General features: G+C 44.5%; 1 protein-coding gene across 1 annotated transcript in view; it reads left to right on the forward strand.

Annotated features, from left to right (window-relative positions):
- Positions 1–17,694, forward strand: part of RASGRF2 (Ras protein specific guanine nucleotide releasing factor 2) — a 225,033-nt gene that overhangs the window by 187,504 nt on the left and 19,835 nt on the right. Inside the window, exon 19 of the mRNA XM_028114573.2 lies at positions 13,741–13,853. Within this exon, the coding sequence (XP_027970374.1) occupies positions 13,741–13,853 (113 nt within the window). The remainder of the gene's footprint in view (positions 1–13,740; positions 13,854–17,694) is intronic.

The following is a 17,694-nucleotide window of genomic DNA, read 5'->3' on the forward strand; positions in this document are numbered from 1 at the left end:
GTGTGTGCTAGAACGCCATTCTGGAACCTTCTAGGCTTTCCTTTAATAAGTATTTGGTTAAGGCTAGAATGCCTTTTTTTTTTTTTCTGATTCTAAAAGTTTTCATCTGTTATACATTCTGCCTACTTTCTCTTCATTTTGTTGTGCTTTTTCACTCATTTGTTGCCTTTCATGTGGAAAGTGAAGCCACAAGGCCTGGCTGGGTTCCTCCCACATGCCTTGTCTATGGGTTAGCAGAAGCTGCAGCCCAGAGTCGGGATACACCTGTTCTTCCATGTGCTACTGTATCTTCTGTGGGGCCCGATTCCTCCCTCTGCCTCACTGGGGGTTAATATCCTCTTCTGAGAATGAGAACACCCATCCATCTCTTGCCTCCCCCAAGGATGTAGGGAGGATTAAAGGCAACATTGAATCAAGACGCATGAGAGACATAAAGTCCACTGTAGGTGGGTGTGACCAAATCCCTTCCAGCTAAGGACAGGAGGTGAACATTTCATCCCCCGACAAGGAGCCCTCGTTCCCTGCAGACGGGACTTGTCTCCTTCATCTTTGCGTCTGCTTCCTCGGGGCTCTGCAGTGCTGGGCACCTGGGAGATGCCCAAATCCAGTTTACGTGTTCATGTTGCTGTTGTTCATTCTCTCCAGGAGGTCATTCTCAAGCATTTAGTTTCCGAAGTCAGCCAAGACAGAGACTAAAGCCCCCAAGGGACCAGAAGTCAGGGCTGTGTGTGTAGAAAATCTGAGAGAAAGAAGTGTTTTCGTTAGGTGTCTACACGCTTCTCAAGCGTCTCCTGCTAGGAGGCCTCACATGTCATTTGCCCAGTGCCAGGCTGTCTGCAGGTTTCGGGCCTCAGTGCTTTTAACCCCATGCTCCCGGGGCTGCCTTGTCTTCTGTGCACAGACAGGAGAGGGCGGGGCTCTGAGGCTGGCACTCGAGTGTGTGTTCGAGGCCTGGTGTGTATAATCTAGAGCAGTTTTGGTTTTCCCGCATAGCCTTATTGATCCACTGATTCTGGAGAGATACTTGGAGCAGTTGTTTGAGGAATTCTACAGACCATGGAACAGCACTAATGAAGGAGCCCGCAGCTGTGTCCACAGGTTACCGCCTGCTCCATCTGACTCTTGGTACCGTCGGAGTGACAAGTGGCCAAGAATGAAATGATCCTTCATTTTTTTAACCGTAGGTTAAGGGGAATGTTTTTAAAAGCACAAGATCAGATAAAAATGACCTACTCACATAAAAATCTCCTTCCCTAAGGAGCTCAAGGAGTGAACGTTGCTACCTTCCTGTCTTTTCCCTCATCTCCTTCATTCATTCACTAGCAAGAATTGAGCACTGGAGGGTGCCAGACACCGGGTTGATGTGAGCGTGAGAGGATCCAGACATTGCCTGAGTCAGGGGAGCTGGTCTTCAGTCTCCAGTGGAGAGGGCTCCAGAAATCCCACCAAGCGCTCCACAGGATTTAGCCACCGTCCACCTGCCATATCCAGAGCAGGGCCCAGCTCAACCTGCCCCGACATGTGAAAGTGAAAGCAAGAAGGGAAAGCGAGAAGTGGAGAGGAGGTGTTGGGGAAAGAACGGGGCGGGGGGGGGGGGGGGGCCTTTGGGTAGACTTCCAGGCTGAAGGCAGGCCAGGCTAGGCTAGGAAGAAAATGTCTTATTCTGGACTGAACTGGATCTTGGATCAATGTTTTGGACTGGACATTCTGATTGAAGAGATAATTCTCGTACCTAATGGTTCTCCAAGACTTTGGTGCCATTCCAAAACTACATGCAGGGTGGGGAAGGATGGCCGACAGAGCAATTTAATGGGATCAGTGAAAAGGAGTACCGCTGCTTGATCATTACATCATTGTTTGTGATACGGGAAGTGCAGGTCATCTGGGTGAGCTGTTTCACAGAATATATCAAAAGAACTCAGCTGTTATGTCTCTAACTCATTTCAGTGCTCTTACACTCATTGGGGGACAAAGAGAGCACACATTTAGCTGATGACGAAGAACTCTCAAGTTTATATTTCAGTTTATATGCTTTGTTGCATTTTACCTAGCTATTACATTCTTCATCCAAAGGGCACGAAACTTAGGAGTGTGGCTCAGTGACTTTACCTTTGCACATACCTGTACAACGGCCACCCTGATGAAGATATGGTAGCACCCGAGGGGCCCCTCCCAGCCCATGCCCCTCTTCCTGGGCATTGCCCAATCTTCTGTTGGTTTTAGTATTGTTCTTATTGATATTTCGTACTTTTTCTATATTAAGGATAAGACCTTTTATCGGCCAATTACACTCATTTCCCCCAGTTTGTTCTTTCACTGTTAACACTATGTATGATACTTGTTACATACATACATGCTTCTCCCATTATATAAGAGCGCTTTATATATACTCTATCATGTAAAAATACGCAAATACACTCACACAGACCCCAGAGTCTTTTTGTTAGAATCCATATTCTGTAACACTTCCTGAACACACCTAACAAATAAATGGAGTTTGGGGTCTAAGACAAGAATCAGTGGCTCTCAGAACTCCACTTTGTAGTCATGCATAGTAGTTGAAGTGAAAGCTTTCACACCTCCAGAAATCCCAGTCAGAGCTGACCTCAGGCCACTGTGTCCATGTATGGATGTCGGAGCAGAGGGGCCTTCGGGAAGCCCACTGGAGAAGCAGTGGAGCGATGGTGAGGAGCACGGGCTTCAAGGTCAGAGTTACCTGGATGGAAATCCCCTCCCTCCCAATTATCAGCTGTGTGGCTGAGCAAACTATTCAGCTCCCCCAGGCCTCCATTTCTCCTTCCATCTAAGTGTGGATGATGTCACTTCTTTCTTCTAGCAATTGTGAGGATTACGTGAGGTAAGACCTGTTAGAGTGACGGTTACAGATGAATGCTTAGAACATTACAGATGGCTGCTCCTGGCCGAGCCCTGGGAGGGTCTAAACCCAGGCAAATGGTGTTACCCCGACTGGACCAGTGAAGCGATTAGGTCTCAGAGAGGGTCAGTTATCGCTGCCCAGGTAAACCTTTTCTAATGGTGGAAACATTCTATATCTGTTGGGCCAAGTAAAGTAGCCACATGTGGCTAATGGAGCCCTCGAAATGCAGCTAGGGTGGCTGAGAAACGGAGGTTTGAACGTTATTTAATGTAGTTAAGTTTAAATAGCCACGTGTGATGAATGGCTCTAGTCTAACCTCACAGTCCTAGATCCTTCGGAAGCACAGCCGTGAGCCAGACCCAGCTGGTCTCAGAACTCGGCTCAGAACTCCTCCCTCTCTCCTGCAGGGCCCCCTTCCTCTGAAACAGGAAACTACTGGTCATCTCCGCTTGGCCCCAACAATAAGCCTGCTAAAGAGGGGCACACCTCTGTTGGATCTGTAGACAAGGCAAAACATTTAGGTAACATCGGTGTTGGGGTTATAAATCCCAAAGAAGATGATGGCTCTTTCCCAGTAAGGGTGCATACCGACGAGCATCCTTGCGTTTGGGCTTCGAGCCTGCAGCTTCAGGCCAGGGGTCCAGTGGGATCATGCCCAGTTGATTACTTGAGGTGGGAAAGCGGGTGCTGCTGGGATGGCAGGGACTTTGTGTGTGCAAAGACCTCAGGGATCAGGGTGTCCTAAAATGAGAGTTTAGGTCGTTCGTCCCTTCTGTTAGTTATCTCGACAGATGACAGGGGGCCCTTTTCTAATTTTTAAATTTTTTGGCATTGCTTAGTAAGACACTAAATCTAGCATCAAATTAGAGCACTAAGTTCAGATTTATTCTTTGTTCCAAATCTGAAACGGAGGTTGGGCCAAGGATGAGCCTAGTACAGACTTTCAGTGTGGGTGGGAGAATGTATGTGTAAGAAAGATCCAGCTACTGACTAGGCAGCTCCTGTCGACCCTTCTGAGAGCACTCAGCTGCCTTCCAGCCCTGTCCTGCCCTTGGGCTCAGCCCCTTCTCATCTCCACCTGGTCCTGCCAGTCTGCCCATCGGGGCCTCCCCCATCCACGATTGCAGCTCAGTTTCTGCTCTTGAGTCACGGCTCTTCTTTCCACTTGCAAGGCTGTCTTCAGAGGACAGATGCCTGATCTTTGAGCTCTTTGCTGGAGAAAATTTGCCTCCCTGGGCCACACCACTCTGCATTGTGTGGGTGCTTCCTGTCCTCACGCTCCTGAAGATGCCCAGGATTTTACAAGCCACTCTTCCCCAAGTCCTTACCACAGCTCGATGAGATCTCCCGACGTCCACTCCCAGGGAAGATGTGTAGCCAGCACTGAGCTAGGAGGACATGCCATTGCCTTCCATAGAAATGATCTCTGAACCAGCCTGAGGTTTGAGGCTGTCTTAATTATGATACAGGGCACGTGGTCTTTTATAGGCAACTTGAATACATAACCCTCCACTTAGAAGGCAGTTTCCTCTATGAGGGTACATTCTGAATGGCAAGACTTGCAATGGTTTTGTGTCTTTTTGGTATTGGTGGTGGGTTTTTTGTTTGTTTGTTTACTAACAAATACTATATCGCTTACTAATGTGTCAGTCACTGTTCTAAGCAGTTTTCAAATAGTAAGTCATTTACCCCCTCACTCAACCTTTTAAGGGAGGGCAGGTAGGTATGGTTATTATCCCAGCTTTGCAGATGGGGAAATAGAAGCCTCCGGAGATGAAACAGTCTGCTTGAAATGACACAGATAGCAGGTGGCAGAAGCAGGTTGCACACCCAGGCTGCTGGCTGCCCAGCGCAGGCCCTAACCCCTGATCTCGCTGGCCAGCTCTTGGGGTGCAGACAGCTTGAAGGCAAAACGTACAAAGCCACTTCTGACTCAAAAGGGCAAGAATATCATGTGCTAACACTGACAATGCTTTTGCTATTTCTAAATCTTTCCTTAGAAAAGTTACTTCTGTCCCAGAGTCTATTCTGTGTCCCTTAGACAAAGGATGTGTATAGTTTTACGGAGCAGAGCCCTGCCTCTCTTCTGACAACCGGGGCAGCACCTTCTGCACTTGGACAGTGATTAATAGACTCCCGTGCCAGGCCACCCCCCGCCCCCCGCCACCCAGTGCTGGCCATGGCAGGAGCTGAAGCTAGTGCAGTCTACAGTGAAAGGTCAGGAGACCCCAGACATCCCACCTAACAGGTGGATGAGGATGTTGCCCCCTGTTCAGCAGCCCAAAGTACAATGAGGCTCCTGTCGCCTGCGGTGTGGTGGGGAGGCTGCGAACAAGAGAGAATTGAGTTGCAATGTGAGAAGCTGACAGCTATGAACTCTTTCTGTTTAATGACAAATTTGTTGTCTCCTGCTTCAACCTTGCAAATCGTTGGATAAAGGCACTAAGTGGGAAGATAATCAATGGGCTACATTCTTTTTTATGTTAGTCTCATCTTTACTAATTAGCGCCCATTCACTTCCAGTTGTTCACGCCATTTCCCCTTTGACCTCTGCATGTCCAGGCTAAGAAATCCCAGATATCCACCAGGTTCAACCAGTGTTTGTTCCCAAAATCAGATTTCCCATGAAGGGAAGCCAAAGTGAAAGAATGCTCTATTTAATTTAATTAGGCCAACTACTTAAGTTCCTTTTGGCTGCTCCTGATTTCCTGGGCACGCAGGCTGGTACTTATTTTCATCACTATCATATTTAATCCTGCTGTATTGTTTTATCAAAATCTGTCCTGTCCTTCCCCCCGCTCAGAACAGACTGCCTTGGGCATCACACTTCACTTGAGTTCCCGGGGCAAAAAGGACTCAGGTGAGGAGAGAAGTCTGGAAACCTGAATTCTAGTCTAGATTCCAATGTAGCTTACCATTTTCCTCATTCATAAAAGTGGCAAAATGATCTGTAAGGGGTTCTTATGCACAAATGAATTATTTGTCAGAGTGCTCTAGAAAATGTAAGATATAAAATCAGAAACTGTTATCTGATAACTATGGATTTTCTTCTTCTTTTTTTTATAATCCTGAAGATAGATTTTCTAACTCTTTTTTCTGTGGTCCAGGCAAACAACCAAGTGAGAAGATCCTACTTCCTTTGACTGCCTACCAGAGTTGTTTCTTATCTTTTGTACATCCCTATTGTTATCCTTTAAACTCTCCTTAAGCTTTCCATGCATGTCTTTAAAAACAAGAAAAGAAAACTCGGTGAGAAATTAACAACAGGATTTATTTAAGTCTGTGTGAAACAGAATTAAGAGTTTAGGAAACCAGTGTGTTAAATGGAACTTATTTTCAGTTCCCATTGTTGCCAAGACAGAAATTTAGCTTCCTCTGTAGAACCAGCGGGATTCTTTAACCTTCTGTGGATGGCTTTCGTGGACAGAAAACACGGAGAAACACCATACGGGATTTTATATACATCAGTAGCTTCTTCTTCCAGTTTGCATTCTACATGCTCATAATCACTTGTGGACCTAGGGGGTGTTTCTGGAAACTGTGGCATGCAGGACTGAGTCCTCGGGCCCTTCTCTGGACCAGCGCCCCTGTCCCCCAGGACTCCAAGGTGCCAGCTCAGCACTGGGGCATTAACCGGTTTGTTCAGGTCTTTTTTTTTTTTTTTTTTAATTATTTATTTGTCAGAGAGCATAGCAGGGGGAGTGGCAGGTAGAGGGAGAAGCGGGCTCCCCGCTGAGCAGGGAGCCCGATGCGGGGCTCTATCCCAGGACCCTGAGATCATGATCTGAGCCGAAGGCAGACACTTAATCTACTGAGCCACCCAGGCGTCCCTTTGTTCAGGTCTTAAGGTGTTGCCTACCTGCTGCCCTTTTCCTTGTGCTTCCTCTCCTGCCCATTCTGCTTCCAGATGCTACCAACCTGTATCTCCTAATGTCTTTGCATAATAAAGCTTCTTCCTGGATGAATGTCAAAGGTTCTACTGCTGCCACATTCCTGACTGGGTCCGTCTTCTCCATGGGGAAGATGAGGTTTGCCTACCAGCTTTCCTTACCAGTCTTTTTCCCTTTTATGGGTCAGGGCATGGAGAACAAAGTATAACTTATAGACCACTCTTTACTAAGACCTATTCTCGAGTTAAAGTCAATGATAATTTTGTTGGCATGTGGCATTAATTAACTAAGAAAATTTAAAAATCAAGATTAAAACGAGGCCTTTCCAAACTCTTCTTTTTTCCTCTCTAATCTTTGTCATTGTCTTGAAAGCTACACTCCTATCAATTAACCACCTCTCTAGAAACCAGTGGAAAACAGCACCTGGAAAAATTTTTCCTTCTTCTGATAAATGCTTTTTAAATTGATTCTCTTTTGAGACATAAAGATGTAAGCCTGGGAGTTATGTGATTTCAAGGTTGTGGGCAGTATTTAAAATTCTTCTAAGCGCAGCTCTTCAGGTCTAAAGGCTGGATTTTAGCAAGTCATTCAAATGCAGAATCATTTGTTAGAAAATGGTGGAATAAATTATTTTCTGCATGGCTTCTTTCTTTTCACTGAGTTGGTGTCATTCATTGCCATTTGCCTCCTCCCAGTTATTTTTGTCCTAACATATCTTCCACATTTTGCATTGTGCCTTCCTCTAGTAGCCTCCCACCTCACATCTGCTAAAATAATTTCCCCAAACGCCAGTTTAAGAATTAGGTAACATATTACCACACATCTCAAAGTCACGTACCCTCCCCAGAACTTTGTCCATTCATTCAACAAATATTTGAGCCCCCACCAGGAGCACCTGTGCTCCTGGGGCTTAATTACATCTGGGCTTTACCACCTCCTCCTGGTGCATAAGCTGCTACATGCTGGTCAGTTTCACATTTTCTATATATTCTGTTCCTTTCTGGAGATTCTAGAACCTTATGAGTTAAGTGTTGAACAGGTATTGGAAAGTTTGGAATCATTGTGAAGTTGCTTTGTTGGGTTTTATTCCAAAGGTAATGCCCTTCCTTGTGTCTTTGAGTAGGTTGTTTCTTTTGTAGGGCAAACAAAGAGGCTTTTAAAATATCTTTGTAGTTAGGTGATGGGAAATGCTGGAGAACCCCGCCTTTCACTTTTCCAGCGACAAACTGTGATTCAGCATCAAGGTTGCCCAGAGGTGGCAAGAAGGCCAACCGGCCAGGGGTGGTGCAGGTGGGTGAGGCCAAACAGGTGCAGGAGGGCAGGGTCCCCCTTGCCGGCTGTTAACCAGCACAATCTGCCCTGGGATCAGGTTCCAACACTTAACTTCTGAATAAAGTCTCCCCTCCTCAAAAGAACTGAAAACCACACTGGTTTAGAGACTTGTTATCTCTAGTTTATTAAGATGAGGAATCCAGAAACGTGTACCCTCAACCTATCAAGGTTGATTTGCACAGATCTTGGGAAGATCGCTCAGCATCTTTGGCCCAGTTTCCCAGTTGACAAAATGGCCCAGATCTAAACTAAATCTACACTACAATGTAAATTCTTCATCTTCTGTAGTCAAAGACAACAGAAAGCAGTAGCGTGCTTTTCATTTTCTTGAAAATCATTGTCAAACCCCAGGCTCTTATTTTTGAGCCTAACCTATCCTAAGCCCCTTCTTTATGAGCCCATTGTCCCAGGTTTTTAAAAACTATTTATGTGGTTTTGCTCCATTCTGCAGTATTTCTACTTTCCTTTTAAGAACTCTGGCCACAGTCCGGAATACACTGTACTGATTACAGTGAGAAAATTATTCTCCTAATTCTCTTTACCCTCAAACTGTGTTTATGGAATTAGATTTTCCCAATGTCCTAGAGTTCCCTTGGCCATGCATAGCGTATTACTAATTAGTACCCTGCTCTCCCGAAAGAATGAATGTAATTGCCTGCATGCCTCAGCTGGGGATTTAGTGTCAGCAGGCTGGAGAATCTGAATAATTGCGTCACACATTATTTTTCTGTTGTATGATCTAGTCTTATTAATACAAACCTGAGTTTCAAGATCTTTATCTCAGATGGGTGTTAGTATAGGTGGGAAATAGCTCCAGAGTCAGTAGGGCAACAACCAGCCTGTCTGATAATGTCTTTCAGCCTACGCTACCAGCACTAAATCACTGATAGCCACTGTTTTTGGACAGTCTGTGGTGTTAACAGTTAGAAACTCAGGTTTTCCGCCGACACCGCCGAGGTGGCGTCCTGAGTCTGCCACTTGCTCTCTGTGTGACTTTGAACAAGATACTTCGATTCTCTTTACCTTGACTTCCTTGTCTGTAAAATGGGAATAATAATGATTGTAACTGTTAAATTAGGTCATAAAGTGATTAAAATATCATCTAGTATGTGGTGAACTCTCACCAAGTCTTAGTTACGATAATGACCCCAGGAGTTGCTCACTAACCTGGGGGAAATACTGACTTTTAATCGCTTATGAATGTGTCGGAGCAGAGTCAAAATCTTGGTAAAATAAACTTCTCTCGGCAGAGCTTATCACTTGAGGAGGATCTAACATCATTGGCTGGTAACCCCTCGTCCCTAAGCATTTTCTTTGTTCCCCGATAGTCCGATAGTCCGCGTGAGCTGTCCCCTCTTTGCAGGGGTTCCCGGAGCTGCATTTGCAGGCCCACAACCTCTCCTCCGACTCGGCGGGGCAGGGCCGCCGCGCTCCCCGCTGCAGACCCCTCTCCCCGGGGCTCCAGGGGTTGGTTAATAATGTTTCCTTCATCTGCCCATCGCCCACTCTGCTGTCCTCTGCCCTGCCTTCCCACCCCGCCAAGTCATAAACTGAGGTGCTCAGGAACTGTTGAAGGAATAAGAACTATCGTCTCCTCTTTAGAGACCGAAATGTAAAAGTCTCCCATTTTCCGGGCTCTGCACCTTTGGAAGCAGGGTGGTTTCTTCTTTCTGATCTGTCTCCTCATCTCCGCTTCAAACACTGGGAAACAAAAACTAACCTACATAAGCTGTTGCTGGGATGGCTTGGGTGACTGCGTCAGGTCCTGTTGGACGCGCACGGCTAGCTGATCTGGGCCGTGAGATACCCAACAGCAGGCAGCTTCCCCGCGCAGGGCCCCCTCGCTGTGCCGGGCCCCCCGCCAGCTCCGAGGAGAAAGGCGGTGCGGACTCCTGCAGAGCCGGACGACCCAGGAGCGCCATCTCGTGGGCGCCCCGATTGCTGCCTCCGAGAAGGAGCCGGTGTTCTTCCCCACCCCCCACCCCCCCCCCCCGGGAGGATTCTCATTTCTCATTTCAGGGCCTGAGGAAATGCGACCAAAAATTAGATTCCAGATAATTTAAAAATGGCTGTCAGGCAGACTTATTATGAATAATCTACCTCTGGATTTAAATAGGGCAAGTGCCTTTTAGCTGCTCCAGATTTCTATTGAAGTAGTAGCTACTACGTTTTGAATAGGGACTTTCAAACGGCCAATTCTGCATTTTACATGCATTGGTAAAAAGAAAATTTTGCATTCTACGTAGTACATCAGAGGAATCAGAATTTTTTTTTTTTAGTCAGTTTTTGAGGAGTTGTTTTTTGCATGAATTTAAAAAAATAAACAATGGCAAAGTCTTGCTACTGAAAGTGTAATTAGCATCGCCCAGGAGCTCATTAGAAAAGTATCTCTGTTCCAGATCTACCACATTAGAATCTGTGGTAAGGGGCGCCTGGGTGGCTCAGTTGGTTGAGCATCTGCCTTTGGCTCAGGTCATGATCTCAGGGTCCTGGGATCGAGCCTTACGTGGGGCTCTCTGCTCAACAGGGAGTCTGCTTCTCCCTCTCACTCTCTTTCTGTGCTTTCTCTCTCTCTCTCAAGTAAATAAAATCTTTAAAAAAAGAAAATGCACTGATTCGTGGGCATACTATCAGACAGGAGTGCAGGTTACCAGAGTCAAATGGACGACCTGTGTTTTTGTCTGCTCGGTGGTACCTCCTTCCTTATGATCACATCCTTTCAGCCTCAGTGGCCCATGTGTGACCCAAGATCATAGGTTCCTGCCTTGTCTGCTCCTGGATCAGCCAAGGGACAACTGAAATCATGCACAGCATGTCACTCTGAACATGGGAAAAACCTGTGCAGATGTCAGGGAAACTATGCGTGAGAATTCTTACACTTCGTACTCAGCCATCATTGGGTAATGTGCTTTACCTCAGCTACATCATCAGCAGAGCAAATGCTCACCTGTAACTTTCATCATGCCTCAAATACTGTCTGGTCAGATTCCACCGAGTTTTCAAAGGTCTCTCTCAGGCTAGTCTTTCCAGAGCTCAGAATAATAAAATGATGTTTTATTTTCCTTAACAAGACCTTTGACACATCTTGCTTTCCTGGGGTCTCAGAACTGTTTCCCCTGTTGAGCCCAGGATGGGGCACAGTAGGTACTCAATGGAGCTTGTTGATGAAACTGCTAATTATCCCTCAGCAAGGTCCAAACACTGGCCTGATGTCCTTCACACTAAACCACTTATCATCAGATGATGGGCATCATTAGAGACTGACACAGTTACAGGAGGACTCTATCATCTCACCAATAAATACCAATATTCATTAAGGAAACAGACTCCTGATGGCTGAGAAATCCTTTGGTAGTGCTCAGGGATTGAAGTTAGTGAGGTTATTAGCTGTTTGCAAATATTCCCTTCACCTTGAAATGGGGGAGGGGTTGGACAAATAAAACAGTAAGAAGATATTACTCTCTTTTCCTTGCATACGTTTTAAAAAAGATTTTATTTATTTATTTGAGAGAGCGCATGAGCAGGGGTTAGGGGTAGAAGGAGAAGCAGACTCTCCGCCCGCTGTTCCAAAGAAATGGTACTGATTGTCAAGCAGTAAAAGCGAAATATTGAGAAAAATTTGTTACACATTTCTCCACCCAACTGAGATACAAGAATATCCAAGTCAAATTAGGGCAGACTGTCGCATTGTCTGCAATTTGTGAAATTATGGACCTTTTTGCCCCTAATTTACTAAAATAGGAAATGTGTGCTGTTTTTTTTTTACTGGATTCATTCTAATTAGCAATATTTTCTCTAATCATTTAAAGGAATTCAGAATGTCAGTGCTTCAAAATTATTTTCCTTAAAGTTAAGATGTAGTTACAAGGCGTCACTTTATGTAGGAGGGAAAATACACGTTCACGCCTGCACATAGAAAGATAGTCTATCAGAGTAAGGACCTTGAAAGCAGGACTTAGCAGCATACAGTTCATCTCTGAAAACCTGACCATCCCAGCATGCTGCCTGTCGGTGTATCATAAGAATGCATTAATAAAAGAGTGCAAGGGACATGATGTTACCTTTTTACTTCTTTTTCAGACTTTTTACCTTTAAAAATTTCAAATCAAGAGTAAGATGCCAGAAAAGACAAAGAACACTGATACCCATCTGCGGTCACTCGTAATAACTTAACATGCTCACCACTTTTGTGTTCTTTCTCTCTCTCTCTTTCTACCTCCTCCCTGCCCTTCCAAACAAAGACCTGCTCTTAAACAGCCTCAATAAAATGATCAAATTGAGGACAATTTAACATTGATAACATTCCCAACTAGTGCATAGTCCTGACTCAACTTTTGCCAATTGTCCCAGTGATGCCTTTTTCGCATTTTCCCCTTGATCCTGGATCTAATCCAGATTCACATGTTGCATCCTTGTGGTTCCTTCGGTGTCCTTTAAACTGGAACTGTTCCAGTTTTTCTTTGTCTTCCAATGCATTAACATTTTTGAAGAGCACAATGCTTCTTCACAATGCAAATGTAAGATGATGCATTTTGGGGAAAAAAATAACTGATGATTTTCACAGAGCATCACATTAGTAGGTACCTGATGTGCGCTTGGTCCGTTATTGGTGATGGTAACGGATCACTTTATTAAGGTGACGTCTGCCAGAGTCTCTCTTTGTAACTAACAAATCATTTCTGGCAGGGGCGGGAGGGTACTCTGACACTATTAATTCTGATTCCCAAAAAATTTCAGCATCTGCTCAGTTGCCTGACCAGTTATTACTGCTTTGGGCAAAGTGGTGATTTTTCTAACTCTTTTATTTCTTTGCATTTATTAGTTGGAATTCTACTATAAAGAAAAGTTTCTCTTCCACCCTCTTTCTGTATTTATCTTTTTATGTCTTTGTGAGGATCAGTAGGGATTTACAGGTTGTGTTGATTCAGTTGGTTATTACTTATCACTCTCATGATTCATTTTGATGCTCATCTTGTCCCAGCTTTGCCCAGTGGGTGCCCCTTCAATCTCACTCCTGGGCTTGCTTGATGCCCCCATCAGTCTGTTAATGTCATTTATTCTTTAGCCCTTAACATACCTGTATTGAAGTTCTTAGTTCAAGTCACTGCCCAAATGACAGATTTTATTCTTGCAAAAGATCTTTTTTTGAGCTATTGCAATGCCCCAGTTACTGATCTCGGTTCAGTACCACTTACATGGTCCAGTGGGAAACCAGACCATTATTTCAGCCTTTACAATATAGCAGGTTATGGTAGGGGTACCATGGGAGCATCAAAGCAAAGCCCTTTATCCCATTGGATTTAATAAAGAAGCTCCTGGGAGAAAGTTTATCACCTCCTAGACGTGAAAGGTGAGTAGAGGTAAACGTGGGGAGGAGGCACAGTGGTTCAGGCTAAGGGAAGCTTTTATACCTTTGAGGAATTTTCCCAGCCCCCTGGGGGCCTGTCAGAAATACCAACAATAGGACCCCATCCCAAAACAATGAACTCAAGATTTCTGGTGGGAAAAGCAATCCTAGGGTCCATATATTTTAATTTGCATACATAGCTTCTAGGGATTTTATCATGAGAAATGGTGTCACGTATCATGGAGCTAAAACCTTCGCAACTAAAACTTCACAAGATGCATTTTATTTTATAGGATTTTGAACTCAACAATGAACTAAAGATGAATGTCCTCAATTTACTAGAAGAAGTTTTGCGAGACCCAGACCTTCTTCCCCAGGAAAGGAAAGCCACGGCGAATATCCTGAGGTAAAATGCAGTTGCAGGGGCCTCCTAATGACATTGGTTGATTCGTGTGATATTCTAGAAAATAAGATCCTATCAGACCAGGAAGATGCATCTTAGACTCCTGGGGGCAGCAAGGAGACTGCTGTCACCACAAAGAGTGACGTATCATCTTCTCTTTTCTGGGGGGCAGGTTGGCGTCTGCGGCCTCAGGCGCAGACTTGGCCTGGGCGGACTTGGCCTGGGCGGACTTGGCCTGGGCGACGTAACTTGCGTGGCATGCAGGAGTGCAGTTTCTCCCATCCATGTGGGCAGACAGTGGCTTCCTGCAGAACCACAAGTGAAAAGGGGGGGGTGCCTTGAGGATCCTCTCCTGCATCCCCAGCGGGTACTGCAGAGAGAGGTGGTTTTCCTGCCCTCGGTTCTAGTTGTTGACCATAAGCTCGTGTTTATGAGCAGGGCAGTAGCATTTCTGCACAAGTCCCGTGCTCCTGGTTTGTGGATGTACCACCCTCTAGGAGTTACGTGTTTTCTCCGGCTTGCTTCACCGGTCCTAGACCAGTTTTACTGACAACTTCTCACGTTGGGATTCCCACATCATGTAGGTTGTATAAAAGCTCACAGGTGTGATCAAAGCTTGAACTTTGGGTTTCCCACGAGAGACTGTTTGTGGCTGTCATTACACCCAGCATCCCAGCAGGTAATAAGCTCTCCTATAGCTTCTTGAACTCATGGGTGGATGTTTTTCTAGTCTGCTTTACAGGAGGACTAGACATTTCAGTTACAGTTTCCTCCCGACTCATGGCCATCCCTACTTAAGGATGGGAAGCCCAGCATCTATCTGCTTCACCTGGTAGCCCTTTACCATTCTGGCTTCTAGTTCCATCTTCATTTATAATCTCTGAAAAGAGTCCTTTCTTTCTTCTAACTTTGACTATATTGTTTCTTTGTTATCCAGAATTCTGTATAGAGGGGAGTCCACCATAGCTCAGTCTACCATGTTTTTGGAAGTCACTCTCTAATGCAGCGATGCCGGATTTTGGTCTAGCATCTTAACAATTGACTCAAAAGTGATTCAGGATCCCATCACCAGACCTTCTTTGGTCTAGGGGCTCTTGCAGGTGGAATGTGTCTGCCCCAAAACAGATATGTTGACATTCTATCCCTGAGTACCTCAAAATGTGATTCTGTTTTAGAAATAAGGTCATTGCAGATGTAATTAATTAAGATGAGGTCATACTGGAGTAGCATGGGCCCCTAATCCAATATAACTGGTGTCCTTACGAGAAGATGGCCATGGGAAGACAGGGAGAGACACAGAGAATGTCATGGGAAGATGGAGCGGAGCCTGGGGTGAGGCAGCTACAAGGCAAGGAATACCATCTGCTCGCAAACCACTGAAAGTTAGAAAGACACAAGGGAGGATTCCTCTACAGGTTTCAGAGGGAACAGGGCCCTGCTGACACCTTGATCTTGAACTCCTAGCCTCCAGAACTCTAAGACAATAAATTTCTGTTGTTTTATGCCACCTAGTTTGTGGTACTTTATTAGAGCAACTCTAGGTAATCTATTAAGGGCCCTCTTCACTTTGTCTACCCTGTGAAGACACCTAAATAAGCTTAGGGCCTCTGTTACTATGTTTATTTTCAGACTTTAAAATCATAAATACATTTTCAGATAAAGCCTGGTTTCAGTTGGATGAGTGGTATGTAAATGATTTCTATTCCTCTTTTCTTTATATAAACAGTTTATTATGCTGTTTGTATTTCAAACGCTGATATTTTGAAACTGCTTTCTAGAAGTTTGTGCCCCCAGGGACATTTGACTGGACAGCCGTCAGGGAAGTGAGGATGTTCAGACTGGGAAAGACTCTCAGGGTTGGCAAATATGAAAGCCCATGTTGCCCGTCCCCTCACAACACCCAGACCATACATTACCCATCAATCCTGAGGGCTTTCTGCCAACACTGCTGGGTGAGCTCAGAACTCCGTTGTTAACTGGCATGTCATTAATTGGAGTTGGCCCTTAAGATGTATCCTATTTACCATTCCAGGCCCTTATTATTTATCAGGCTTAAGATGTGCAGATTCTTTTTGTTGAGTAAATGACCTGAGAATTAGAGGTGTGGGATCGATAAGAAATAGAAATTTTAGTAGATGGTACAGCTGGGTGCATGACATGAAGCAGAGTCTGATTCTCACTTTTGCAGGATTCACAGGTATAATCTTGGTTCAGCCACTTACAGCTGTCAAGTTCCTTCATTTATAAAATGAGACTATAAAATGGGTATACACTAACCCATCTCTGTTGATTTCCTCTTATTGAGGGGACGTGGCTTTGTTTTCATCTACTATTGAGTTGTGACGATTATATCAAACAGTATGTACAAAGAGGTTAACACATGCCTGAAACATAAGTAGCACTCGTATTACTGCTACACTTATTATTATTATTATTATTAGCTCTGACAGTAGCTCTTAGGAAAAGTAGTTTCTTCCGACAAGGCAATATGGCATAAGTAAAACCAAGGTAGGTCTTAGTCAAACTCAACTTTCCTTAGGCTTCATCACCTTGTCTATACAAAAGAGATTATAATAACATTAAAAGCCAATTTAATATTGCACAAAGACATGAATGCAATAAAAAATCATTCAAATGTACACTTCAAGTGGATGAATTATTTGACATGGGAATTATATCTCAATATAGTTGTTACAAAAGAAACTATAGTTCTAACCCACTTGCTATTTAGTAAAAGAAAAAAAGTAAAAAGCAAAACAAAAAAGCAGTTCTACTGATGGGTTGCTCCCAGCTGCCCATCCACACTTCTGATCCCTTGCAGAGTCTTCCCAAAGTGTTCCAAAAGTCCCAAGAAATGTGTGCTCAGGAACAAATCCAGTCATTTTTCTGCCTCAGCATCTTTATTCAAGCTCACTGCCCCGGACACAGCTTGAGGGAGAGACCTTATCAGTGCCACCGTTGTTTCTGTCAAGAATGCTAACTGACAGTCCTCCAAAGCCACCATTTCCCTATCAAAAAGCTGACAAAGATGCCACCTGCCCCATCCCTGAGCCACAGGGGCCCCAGAGCAGCCTCACTCAATCCAGAGTCTTGGTCTCTCGTGAAAATAGCTCCTTTGGCTCCTGGGTTCTACATCTTTCACCATAACAATTCAAAATTCACCCACTGAGCCAAGTAGGGAATAGATATTATGTCATCCATTCTCCTACCTCTGACCATCTTTCTTCCCATGAGGCCAAAACAAACAAAAGTCTCTGTTTAGCCCTGAGCATATCAACTAAAGCGGACAGATACCCGTGGGGTCACCAGTGCATTAGCTGAGCAAACAGCCAGACCCTGAGTCCCAGTTGGGTCAGGTGGGTCTCGGAGGCACTAACTTATCTTCCCAACAAGTGAGTGAACAGATTTATGCAAAAAAAAAAAATCCTGGTGCAAGAAAACTCATGATCTTTGATTGAAGTCCCTCTGCCAAGTCATTCCACCTGCACCAAGTTTAAGGGTCCCTGTGCCAGCACACAAGATTGTGATTATAGGAGGAATAAATGATACATTAATTTATCAGGGTTTTTGCTAACTTATCATACAGATACTTGTGTTTCTATGTACGACATTTACATATTTATACTTTTTAAATCATGTCAGAACAATTAGAAAGTAGAGTAGGAAGTAAGACCTTGATATAACCATCACTGATGGAGTGTCATCATTCATGAAATCTCTTTGTGAAAAAATATCATCATGGAGTATATGAGAAAGAAACAGAAACCAAAAGGATTATTTAATAATTATATGACAATTATATAAAATAGTAATTATGTGGAAAATTACAAAGATGTTTCTGTTA

Source organism: Eumetopias jubatus, unplaced genomic scaffold, assembly GCF_037043125.1.
Source record: "Eumetopias jubatus isolate StellerSeaLion01/CBP00866 unplaced genomic scaffold, mEumJub1_p1.0 scaffold_5, whole genome shotgun sequence".
Lineage (NCBI taxonomy): Eukaryota > Metazoa > Chordata > Mammalia > Carnivora > Otariidae > Eumetopias > Eumetopias jubatus.